Source organism: Gopherus flavomarginatus, chromosome 4 (genome assembly GCF_025201925.1).
Source record: "Gopherus flavomarginatus isolate rGopFla2 chromosome 4, rGopFla2.mat.asm, whole genome shotgun sequence".
Lineage (NCBI taxonomy): Eukaryota > Metazoa > Chordata > Testudines > Testudinidae > Gopherus > Gopherus flavomarginatus.
In genome coordinates this window covers 203,279,726-203,292,741 of record NC_066620.1, presented here as the reverse complement: position 1 = coordinate 203,292,741, position 13,016 = coordinate 203,279,726, and the positions used below count along the sequence as shown (strand labels likewise).

Below are 13,016 nucleotides of genomic sequence, written 5' to 3'. Positions count from 1 at the left end.
CAAGACCAAGTATGTTGAGATCATCCCTGACAGGTATTTGTGTTCTTAAAAACCTCCAGTGGTGGGGATTCCACTCCCTTGTTAACCTCATGTAATTAAAGACTGTACCATAATGTATATACACGAGGGGCGCTGAATTAAGGTTGCACAGCCACCTTTATTCTAGCATTTACTTATTTCTGAATGCTTGATTTCACAACCTTAATGTTCTTTTAATTGTAGTTTCTTTGTGTGATTAATAAATAAACCTAATGATTCATAGATTTTAAGGCCAGATGGGACAGCTATGAACATTTCATCTGAGCTCCTGCAACACATAGGCTATAGAAATAATTATAATCAGGTGCAAAAACGAATGTAAATACAAAGTTAAGGGTGAAAAATCAAGCACACAAAAATAAGGATATTGAAAAAGTTACAGTTTCATCCTCGGCGTAAACAGGTGCAACTCTATGAAAGCTAACTTCATCTGGGACCTGACTCAGTATTAACTTGGCTATGTTCCATATTTTTAATATATTTTATGGTGTTGATTTTGCCAGGGAAAAAGAGTGGTATTTTAAGGTTTACATTTAACACAGAAATCTTCCATGGAAAACGCGATAAAGTGCGGGTGTGACTGTGACATTTAGCCATAGCCAGAGAAGGATGTGTCACAATCCTAATGTCTCAGCGGGAGCATCAGAAAGCATTCTAGTTCTCAGGGTTACAGCATCAGCTCACGTGCATGGCCAGCAAATCTGGCTATTCTGTGGGGTGGAGTAGGACCACAGTCCTACTTTATCCCTGCTCCTTCCACCTCTTTTGGATGGCTAGTGCTGCCAAGGTTGCCCCTTCTTGTGAGAAAAGGCATTGAAATTGTAGATGGCTCCTATGCAAAGGATGCAAAAATGGGAAAGGTGCTTTGCATTCACCCCCTCCCTTGCATGACCCCAGAGGAGCTGGTCAAAACTCCCCTTTGCTGTGATGCCTACAAAAAACTTGACAATGGTTATGCTGCTAGTGTCCTGAGACCACAGCTTATCATGATGACCGATATTGGGTCCCTGTTTCTTTATACTCCCCCAGCCGTCAGTCTGGATCCATCTGTTGTCTTTTGTCTTCGATTGTAAGTGTTTTGGGGGCAGGGATTCTTTTTATTCTGTGTTTGTACAGCACCTAGCACAATAAGGTCATGGTCCATGCCTGGGTCTCCTCAGCATTACAGATGGGATTCACAAAAGTATTTAGGGACCTAGCTGCCATTGAGAGGTGCCTAAGTTCTTTTGTGAATCCCACCCTATGTTAATACAGATAAATAAATAATAATAAATGGGCCAAATTCTCTGCTAGTATCAGTGGATGAAATGCTGTTGATGTCAGTGGAGCAGACAACAAGGTGCCCACCACTTTGCAAGCTCAGGTAGGCTCTGCTGATAACAACAAAACAGAAGGCTCATATTAGCTTAGAGGGCTGGTTGCATGTTCCATAACCAGGGGCGGCTCCAGGCACCAGCACGCCAAGCGCGTGCTTGGGGCGGCAAGCCATGGGGGGCGCTCTGCCGGTCACCTTGAGGGCAGCAGGCAGGCTGCCTTTGGCGGCATGCCTGCAGAGGGTCCGCTGGTCCTGCGGCTTCGGCAGACCTCCCGCAGGCGTGCCGCCAAATCCGCAGGACCAGGGACCTCCCGCAGGCAAGCAGCCGAAGGCAGCCTGCCTGCCGTGCTTGGGGTGGCAAAACACTTAGAGCCGCCCCTGTCCATAACATAGATATGAGCTCAACGCCATTTTAGTACGTGGTGTCATAAATGTGTTGAAAGGGTGCTGAGAGTTTCAACCACTAAAAGTAGAGGCCAGTAACTTCTTCAGCTTTCCCAGACCACCTTCATGAATTGAAACATGCAGAGCTAACCACTGTTTACCAGCGTAAAAGCACTGCCAAAGGCGAAAAGATGTCTCCTATGTGAAACTTTTGAATCTAGGCTTCCTTCATAGCAGCTCTATTAGGCCAGCAGAGGAGACTGCTCTATACTGTGCCCAGGTTTCTTTATGGAGTAGCTGGCAGAAAGGACAGAAGGGAAACAGCAGGGAAAGGAGTGAGATAAAAGGAAAGGTCTGAAATGAAATGTTCTGCTTATTTGGCTGACTGAAGTTCAACATCTATACAGAGCACTTTTGGGAGCCAAGAATGTGCATGTTACAGTGAAACTTTTATGAAATACACACGAATATGTATATAGAGATATTTATTTATACTAAAATATGTTGCAGTTGCGGCTTTTTTCCTTGGGACATTCAGCGCAATACTCCTGATGTCTAGTTACACCGATGTTCGTAAGTTTATGTGACTCAGCTGACCATAAGGAAACAATAAATTTCTAAACATTCTTCAGATTTCATGGACAGGTTTCAGAGTTAAATGTAAGTTACTCTTCAGCATTTACTTGAAGCTTTTGTTTCATTTCCAAAATGGAAGTACTTTTCCAAATACTTTCGTCATTATTTTTAGCAGCTTGATTTTGTTGTTGTTGTTTAGGCTCATGCAACATTAATATTGGTGTAGAATACAGATGAAAACCTTCCACTCCATTTTACTTTTCTAAGCAACCCTGTTAATCCACCAAAACCCTTTTAAAACAACGGGAACAAAATCCTCTGGATCTCCAGGGCACATTGACACTTCTCCAGGCTTTAGTTCAGGAGCCATTTTTGTAATTTCTATTGTTTACATGTAAAACTCTGGATTTACAGCTCTGGAGAGAAAGGGCTAGTTCCCAACTGGTGTAAGTCACTGTAACTCATGTAGGTTTTACCAGCAGAAGATCTGGCCCTACATAGTCCCATCACAGTTACAGGAAAACACGGGCCATTCAAAACAATCTGCTGTCTTATGCAACCTTCAGTTTGCCATCCCACTCCTAGACCTCTGAGATGTTGATGGCTGATGCCCAGTGCCTCCCCTGCTGCTGCCATTCTGTTACAGGGTGTCTACTCCACACAAAGCCTGAGTGGGGATATTAGTTGGTGACTCCTTCATGGAGTGGTGAGCACGGGCATGTACCTGGCACAGTTCACCCGTCCCCAATGTCTGTTCCTTTTGTGGTGTAAAGGAGACCTTGGCGCACACCTACCTTCAGTGTGCCAGGTTGCAGCCCCTTTTCTGGCTCCGCCTGGACTTACTTTTGTGGTTTTGGCTGCACTTCTCCCCCCACCTTCTCATATACTTACACCCCATCTGTGGCCTCACAAAGTCACAGGACCTCTTCCTAGCGATGGCCAAGGTTGCCATCTACAACACCAGGGAGAGGATGTTGGCTGATGGGGTACTCTGCAACCATGGGGCCTATTTCCGTTCCACTATCTGTTCACAAATCCAGGTAGAGTTCCTCTGGGCGGCATCCACTCAGAGCAGGACTAACTCTCCTGTGGGCCCGGGGCTAATAGATTTTGTGGGGTCCCTGGGGGTTTGGAGTGAGTGAGTGGGCTCAGAGTTGGGACAGGGGATTGGGGTGCAGGAGGTGGTGCAGCTCCAGCTGGGGGGTGGGCTCTGGGGTGGGGCCAGGGATGGGACAGGCGATTAGGGTGCAGCAGGAGGTTCGGGGTGCAGGCTCTGGGTGGGAGTTTGCAGGAGGGGGCTCAGGCTGGGACAAGGGATTGGGGTGCAGATGGGAGTGTGGGGTCTGGGAGGGAGTTTAGGTGCAGGAAGGGGCTCTGGGCTGGGGCAGGGGGTTGGGGTACAGGAGCGGGTGCAGAGTGCAGGCTGCTTACTTCGTGTGGCAGCACAGCAGGGCTAAGGCGGGATCACTGCCTGCCCTGGCTCCCTGCTGCTCTGATCCCCGAGGTGGCCAGCATGTCCGGCCCCCAGGCAGAGGGGCCAGGCTGCTCTGTGCAGTGCAGGCTGCCTGTGCCCACAGGCGCCGCAGGCACTGCCCACGCAGTTCCCATTGGCCGCGGTACCTGGCCAATGGGAGCTGCAGAGCTGGTGCTGGGGGCAGCGCACAGAGATTCCCTCAATGCCCCTCACCTAGGGGCTGCGGGGCACATCAGCGAGCGAGCGCTTGTGTCTCCAGCCCCGGGGAGGGGCACTCGTGGCTCAGGAACCAGCCTGCAGCATGGAGACTTCCTGCGAGCCAGATGAAAAGAAGCAGTAGGCTGCGTCTGGCTTGCGGAGCCCCCCACTTAGCCCGAGGCCCTGGGCTGCAGCCCCTGAAGCCCCTGTGTTAATAAAGCCCTGTGTCTGCTGGCTCCCTTGACACCTTCATGAAGCAGTGGGCACTGTCTGGGGTTCTCTGCTTGGTGTCCCGTTCAGGTTCCCTATTTTTGACTCTTTGACTTTCACACCTGTTCCTGTTTTTTTCTTTGTTGTCCCTCGTATTTATTTGAGTCCCAGGCTCAGTGGCTTCTCACCATAGGCTGTAGGAGGGGCCTTCAGCCTGGGCGGGCTTGCACCCACCCTCTTCCCTGGGACCCAATATGACAAAGCCTGAGTGGATAAAAGTGACCATTTAACCCAGTGACGTGTAGCACCTGGAAGAGAGTCAGGGCTGATAAACAGATTGTTGATAAATCCCACCGGGCAGGGGCAGGCTGAGCTGGTATAAAACCAGGAAGTGACGTACAAGAAGGGGCTATAGGAAGAAAGTGTGTAGTCAGGTGGAGGTAGAGGGTAAGTCCTGGGATCCTGCCTTGGTCTATAGATTCTGGCAAGAGCCCAAGAAGAGTGAAATAGCTACAGGGAGCAGAAGAAGCTCCAGTAGCAACCCACAGGGTTGCTATAGCTAGAGAAGAAAGGTAGGAAGCAGCCTCCGGAAACATCATTGAGGGTCTAGGATTTCATAGACTGTGGTTCCTAGTCATAGGGTCCCAGGACTGGAACCCAGAATAATGGGTGGGTCTGGGTTCCCCTACCAGTCACTGGGCAAGCAGCACAGTCTGGGTGGTGGATCAGAAGATTACCTGAGACAATTGGTCCAGAGAGACTTTGATAACCCAGAAGGGGAAAACTATAGTGAGCTGGCTGGAGGAGCAAGCCAGGATGAGGAACACCCTGAGTTATGAAGATGGAATAATCTGACTCCAGAAAGAGACAGAGAGACACAGAACATGGGACAAGAAACCAAAGGACAAGGCATCAGATCAGTCAAGAGCTAATCCCCAAACGTGGCACAATGAGGTGCCACAGTGGTGAGTAGTAAACCTGTGACAACGCCCCGCCCGAGAATCTTGTAAAACTGGGTTGTGCGGCTGAAGGGGCAGACTCTGACCTGGGGCTGCAGAGGCCACTGGACCCCAGTGACAGACCCCATAGGATGGGAATAGTCTGACACCTGGGCCCTAGCAGGGGGTAGCTCCCAACCCATGGTGCAACCCCCCCCACCAGCCTGATGATGCCTAGTGGTCAGGTGGGGGTTGGTGGCTTGGTTTCCCATTAGAAACTTGGTCCTGCCATTTAATGCCTCACCCCAAGGGTTTCCTTCCTGCCAGACAAGAAGTTCCTGGGCAGTACTTTCCCCTCAGAGTTCAGGCAGCCATCTGCTTCCTTTCACTGCCTGCCTCCCTGAGTGCCTCTGTACCCCTTTATAAAGCCCTGCCTTCAGCCTGTGCAGGCATTGCAGGTGGGGCTGCCTGGGCCCAGAGCTGCTCTCTAGTATGGGGTTTGCAAACTCCATCACATTCCTCCAGCCTGCACTGAGCTCTGCACCAGGGCTGGCCACCTGAGCCAGGGAGCTCAAATGATGCCCCCATGCCCCCTCACTTGGGCCAAAACTTTGAAAGTTCTCAATTCTGCCTTCTTTCTGTCCTAATCCTCTCATGGTACTGCTTTGCTACCTAGCCCAATAAAGGAGAACAAACAACTTAAAATGCCTTGTTCAAAAATGTTAAGGAACACTTAACTTTCAATGCCAAAACACCAAAAACTTCAGGACCAGACTTCAAAGAGAAACTGCTGAGCTTCAGTTCATCTGCAAATTTGACACCATCATCAGTTTCTCCTCTCTTGGTTTTCACACCTCAACTGCTAGAAGAGGGCCTCATCCTCCCTGATTGAACTAACCTCGTTATCTCTAGCCTGCTTCTTGCTTGCATATATATACCTGCCCCTGAAAATTTCCACTACATGCATCCAATGAAGTGGGTATTCACCCATGAAAGCTCATGCTCCAATATGTCTGTTAGTCTATAAGGTGTCACAGGAATCTTTGCTGCTTAAACACCAAATGTAACTTTTCTTGTCTGCATAGTAAACACCGGCATTTTTATCTGTTTGAATAATCAAAGTGGTGCTTTCCGTGCCTTCTTGGTTGCAAAGATTTGAACTGCTTCCTGAAGGTCCACAGTCTGGGCCAGTTCATGCTCTATTGAGATGGTTGTAAGGCCAGCCAGCCTCTCCTGTGTCATTGCGGAGCATAGATGCGTTTTTATTAACTTCAGCTTGAAGAACCTGTGTTCTTCACTGGCAACTGTTACAGGAAGTGTTAGAAGTTTACAGAGAGCAACAAAAGCATTTGGAAAGAGGGTGGTCATCTTATTTGTGCACATATATTCCAGAACAGCCTTTGGAGTTGATCCTGCTGAAATGTATCTTAAAAGGGCTTTCAGTTCATCACCTAAATCACTCGCATCAATATCGTGCATGTCATCATGTGTCAACACTGTCTCTAGTGTCCTGCATTGCTGGTGTAGGTCTTCTTCAGATATAGTGAGGAGTTTTGGAATATCATACAACATCCCAAATATACTGCTGTGTTCCTGGAGCTGCATGAAACATTCTTCAACTGACTGTATTGCACAATCTAGCACCTAGTTAAAGAATTCAACTTTGAATTGTTGTTTGGGGTCTCTTATGGGATTATCCGGTGTCTCGTAATCATAATGTCTTCTTCTTTGGTGACTCTTATATTCTTGAATGGGTGGGGAAATAGCTTCATTGTGAATTTCCTCTGCCAACTTCTGTGCACTCTTCAGAACATTTTGAAATCCTTCATCTGACCGGTAAGACTGTAGGTATAACTTTGCTTTGTCCAGTTATTCTATTGCTCCAGATATATCAAGGTCAACACCTGGAGTCTCTTGCTTACAATATTTATTTCAACCAGTATGTCATGCTACAACACTAAGCCACACAGAAATGTGAAGTTATGTATGTTTCTGGTGATTCCATTTCCCTCTGCCACTGTTCTCCCACGAACAGTTCCTGTCATGGCATTATCCTCCATAATGGCAACTACAGCATCATCTATCTTCCAAATTTGGTGTTTGATAGGCTTTATCGCTTCCACTCGACTTTCCCATTGTGTGGCACTCAGTGGTTTCAGTGTTAGAGAGGATGTTCCCAGATGTTGCTTCAAAATTTTCCATCGATGAGTTGATGCACAGAAAAATACAGAGATGCTTTGAATGACATAAAAAAATTCAGCAGCCTCACTAGAAGCTGATGCTGCATCACTGACCAGCAAGTTCAATGAACGAGAACTGCATGGGACAAAAAAAGCTCGTGGGTTTAACTCTCAGATCCATGTCTGCACTCCCCTGTTCTTTCCTCTCACGTTGGCACCATTATCGTAGCCCTGACCTCTCATGTCAGCTATTGCAATTCCCGTATTTTCCAGCTTTTTAAGAAGCAGATTTGTCATACCAGCTCCTGTAGTATCATCAATGTCAATACATTCTCGAAAATGCTCTCTGACAGTCTCCATTGCAGGGACATTTTCACTAGGTTCTGTTGTTGTTACAAAACGCACCATTAAAGTCTTTTGTTCCATATGGCTGATGTCAAATGTGCAGTCCAGAATAACAGAGTAATATCTTGCTGACTTCAGATCTGCCGCAATCTTCTGTTTAACTTTTGTTTTCAGTAACTGTATGATTTCATTTTGAATTGTTTTTCAAAGCTAGTGGTGTGTGTACATTTCTTGGGTGGAGACTCTTCTTAGATGCTCCTGGAGTACAGCATCAAACTCAGTCATCAGCTCCACAATTTTAAGAAAGTTTCCATTGTTTGGCACATACAGCTGATCAGAAGTGCCACCTTGTGCTAGGTGTTGAATAGCAAGCATTCTCACAATGGCAATGAGCCTCTTCAGAACATTTTGCCAGTAAAGAGACTCTGATGCAATCTCTTCTTGATGCTGATCATCTATGGTGGTCTTCAACCTTAGTCTCATCTCAAGCTCTTTCCACCTATGGAATGCTCTCCGGTAATTTGCTGCCTTCTTACGGCATGCCAGATTTCTAGCCAGATTTTTCCAGTCCTTTGCTCCTGTAGAACCCAATGTGGCTGGAACATTAGACTGGAAGACTTTGCAACAAAAACAGTATGCAGCATTCTGGATTTTTGAGAACATAAGCTATGACCTCTCCACTTTGTCACCATTAGGGATTTCACGCCAGTAACATGTTGGATAGAAACTTCTATTTTCATTGTCTTTGGGGAACGTGAAGTTTTTCACTTGCTGTGGCCCATGCAGTACAAGGAAGTCCCTCAGGCTACTGCTCAAGTGGGTCCACAGTCCTGGATCATCTTGACTTAAGGAACTAAACTCAGCAGCAGCTGTTTCTTGTGCCTTCACCACACTCTTCTCTGATCTACACTTTTCTTCCGGAATATGCATGTGCATCCATTTGAGATGAAGAGATGGATGCTGCAGTAGCTGCTAGGTCAACCTGCACTCTGACTAACCGGAAGATCAGGCATCTCCTCACCACTCACATCCTCATTGGGGCTGGAAGGCTCACCATGAACATTCGTGTCTATGTATCTCAGAAAAGCTCCTTCCTTCTTAGACAGAAAAGCTTCCTTTGCTTTCTTTCTCTTTCTGAATGCTGCCCCAGAGGGGCGTTTTCTGCTTTCATTCATGACTGCTGTTCTATGCCAGCTATAGTGGCTCTCAACACTCAACTGAAGGGGACAAATAAGCAGGCTGGTAGCAGGGCCTGAGTGAGGGAAGATATAAGCGTCTTAAGGACCTAACAGGCTCCTACTACTTCAGTTGACTGCCTCTTCTCCTCAAGTGGGTTCAGGGAAGCAGCAGGAAACAGGAAGCTTCCTGAGAAGCTGGTATTAATCAGTCCAGGGTCCTGGGGGTGCTAGAGAGATCCAAAAGAGGCTCCTCCTCCTCTCTCTCCCTGCAGCTACTGCTGCTTTCTGTTATTCCCTCTCACCTTTTCTCCTGCCTGCCTGTTATTTCTCTTATGCCCTCCTTCCTCCAGCACAGCACTCTACCATCTCTGTACATCTAGAGCAGAGAGAATACATATGCACCAGCAGCAGACACAATTTTCTACACTCTGGGTCTTAGTGGCGCCCCCCTACAGTCTGGCACCTGAGGCAGCCGCCTCAGTTCGCCTCATGGTAAGGCCAGCCCTGCTCTGCACTAAAGCAGGGTGAATGTGAAAAACAATATACTATGAATATTCATTAGAATGGTTACATTTTCTTTGACAGTGTGAACAGCACTTCTGTTTTGTTTGTGTCCCAAAAATGTTTTAGCAAAACAAATTGCTGCCAGGGATTTTCATAAGTGCAGTGAATTCTAAGCAAATATTCAAAGAAATTAAGAACTTTCAGAGTGGACTTCTGATTGTAAGAGTAATACTCTTTTAGCCAGAGGACACAAACATGCCATGTGACCAGTTTGTCCAATTAAAACCAGATGAATAGTGAATACTCTCTGTAAGAGGGTGGAGTGCCCCTTTAAGGGCCATGGAGGGCCACCAGCCCCATTCTGGAGGAAGACCCAGCAGGTAGGGGCTGGGAATCAGTTTACTGAGCTGGACTGCCCCTAACGATTGAGTCTGATTCCCAGCTGGACAATATAAATGCGGAAGCCTGGGACCAGGAAAGATTTGAGTTCACACTCTCCTGTGGCTGCAGCAGAAAGCTGCAAGAGGGCAAGCAGGACCTTTAGGCCTCCCTGGGCTGGGGAGGTCCAGACCCTTAAGGGGATGTCTACACTGTATTATAAACAGTGGACTCGATGTTTCCAATCCTGTGCTAGAGTGTCCACACTGCATAGCAGACCTGGGTTTTCGGTTGCTGGATCCATGTCTCACTGCTGTGCTGATGCGTCTATACTGCGTTGCACAGACCTTCTGACTCAGGTCTGCAGCTTGAGCTGTGTCCACACTGCAAAAGTAATAGGGCTTGGACCTGAATCCCAGTGGGACTTGGGCTCTGCCCTACACCATTAGTGAGGTCCTGGGACCCGGATCCCGAATGGTTGCTGATCTGAGTCAGACTGATGTGTGTGGATGAAAAGGGGGCTTGGCTCAACCCTGAGTCACTGGGCTTAAGAGTGCGGTGTGTAGAGATACTGTCAGAGGTCCTCACAGTCCCTGTCAAGAACTGGGCTTTTCCTTTTGTTTATTGGTCTACATTTTCTTTTGTTTTGGTGTTTGGAGAATAAACGGAGTCCTGGGAAAAGGCTACAAATAGAAACGGGCATGGCTAATTGTTTGTCCTAGTCTGATGATCAGGTCCACCAGCCTACGCTCCCCCAGAAAGCTGCCCTTGAATTAGCAAGGGATCCATAACTATCTGTAGAGAATTATTTGAGTAATTTTCTAAACTGAATAAATTCAAGAGTGTTGTGTTCTATCCATTGGCAAATATGGAAAATAAGGAGAGGGAAGGGGGGGAAATCACAGAATAAATTGTTTGTTACGCACTCACCCAAAAAACCTAACAGTAGCTTAATTTTTCTAGGAATGATGTTTCAGGAATGTAGCCTAGAAAGGAAAAGGTTAAAAATTCTCTAAAATCTCCTAATCTTACTTATCAATTATCTCTCCTCTGAGAGATTCAAAACCCCCAAACGGCTTCTTCAGATCCTACTCCAGATAATAAGAGTTTCACTTTTCCAGACAGGGAACATAAACAATACCATGTGACTTATGAAACTCATTACAACTGAAAAAAATAGCTGGAATTGGAGATACATACTGCATTTTCCGTAGTTGGTATCAATTTATTGATCATACTTATTGAAAACAAGTCATTATAGTATCTAAGTGCTGCAAGTAGTAAATATACTCAGGGGCCCAATCCAAAGACCATAGAAGTCAATCAGAGGCATTCCTTTCCATTCACTGGACACCAGTCTGTTCTGGTCATGATCAATCCATATAGGTTGAAAAACCAAAAACAACTCCCCAAAAATGTGAGTAAATCAGTGTCAATTTCACAAGCAGAAAAATAGTCAAATTTGAAGAGGAAATGATTTGTTGTGGATTATTCTGTCAATGCTAATATATGAATGAATGCATGTTATGGGTATATGTCATATATATATATATATAATTGTTATGGCTGGTGTCATCAAATAATGCTGTGAAACATAGTTTTCAAAGTTTTTTGTTAGTGTGTGAGCAAGTTTTCAGTCTTGTGACAATATATGTGTGTGTATGCTGTTAATTTTGTCATGCTGGCTTTATGTAGAACAGGGATCGGCAACCTTTGGCACATGACTTGCCAGGGTAAGCACCCTGGCAGGCCGGACCTGTTTGTTTACCTGTCGCGTCTGCAGGTTTGGCCCATCGCGGTTCCCACTGGCCGCGGTCCACCAGGCCAATGGGGATGGAGGGAAGCAACAGTCAGCCCGCACCACATCCTACAGCTCCCATTGGTTTGGAGCGGCAAACTGTAGCCAGTGGGAACTGCAATTGGCTGAACCTGTGGACACAGCAGGCAAACAAACCGGCCCGGACCGCCAGGGTGCTTACTCCTGCAGGCTGCGTGCCAAAGGTTGCTGATACCTGGTGTAGAGGTTGCTGAACGAAGAGCAGGAGAGTTTGCTCTCTGCCTTGGCCTTTAACTGGAGCCAATTCTTAAGGTGGAATGCTCCCTAGTAACTGGGCATTGGTGGGATTCCTGAAGAAGGGATTATCCTGTATGCTTTTTGTAACCTGGTATATGCCAGGAGTGGTGTGGATATGTAAATAAAACAAGTTACACTTAGAACATACCCAGACTCTGCATCACGCATTTCATTCAGCAGAAGGGTATCTTATCAGACACATGGTAGATATTACTGTCTGGTAGCTGTTTTCCAACTAGTTTCTGATAAAGCAATGAACTTCAAACTTACTAAATAAGTGCAGAGCAGACAACTCCTACACTGCCTTGGAGAAGTGAAAGCAGCCCTAGCCTACACCCTTGCTCTTGCATGCTGGGCATGGGTGAAGCCATACTGGGAAGTCTAGGGGTCTATACAGTAAGATGAAAAATAAAACAGCCCAAAATAAATAAGAGGTGATTAGAGCTGTGGGTTTGCTGGTGCAATTCAAACCCACAGTCTGCAGATGGAAACGTTTAAGCTTTTGGTATAAAACCGAAATACAGTTTGCCACGTTGGTTCCACGTTACTCACTACCCCACTGTTTGTTTTTTCAGATGTTCTTTGCCAGCAAGTGGGCCTTCAGATCCCTGATCATGGGCAAAGACTTCTGCCACCAAATGCATCCGGAGCCTCTACATTTGTTCTCAGTTTTGTTTCTTTCAAGACGTATTCCTTTGTCCCTGACACATACCCACATCCCACCATCATGGCCTCTTTCCCCCATGTGCTGTCCTTATGGAGCCATGGCGAGTGCATTTGCTGGAGACTTGCATAGTCATCACCTTCCTAATGTAAACTGCTCTGCAAAGCACCTGAGACCATCTATGCCCTTCATGATTCATGTTCTCTTTGGTACTGGTACAGTGAACCAGCAACGCTGATGTCACATGGAATTTAAAATAAACTAATTTTCCAAACAGTGTTCAGATTTTCTGCAAATACCATTACACAATGCCTAATTGACTTGCAGCCAACAAGTATCACTAAGATCAAACGCTTAGTCGTTAAAACAGCAGTAGATGTTTACAACTATAATGACAACACCTAAAGTTAATTTAGATAATAGTAGCAGTAAGCTTTTTTTTAATCCTCTTATATAGCACTAGTATCAGTAGACCTCAAAGTGCTTTCCAAAGGAGGTCAGTATCATTATCCCCATTTTATAAATGGGGAAACTGAGGTACTTGCCCAAGGTTCCTGAG

General features: G+C 46.4%; 1 protein-coding gene across 1 annotated transcript in view; it reads left to right on the top strand.

The window, feature by feature from the left end:
• The window catches only part of RUNX2 (RUNX family transcription factor 2), a 292,810-nt gene extending 280,183 nt beyond the window's left edge, over nucleotides 1–12,627 (top strand). Inside the window, exon 7 of the mRNA XM_050950844.1 lies at nucleotides 12,369–12,627. Within this exon, the coding sequence (XP_050806801.1) occupies nucleotide 12,369 (1 nt within the window). The 3' untranslated portion in view covers nucleotides 12,370–12,627. The remainder of the gene's footprint in view (nucleotides 1–12,368) is intronic.
• The last annotated feature ends 389 nt before the right edge of the window (nucleotides 12,628–13,016 follow it).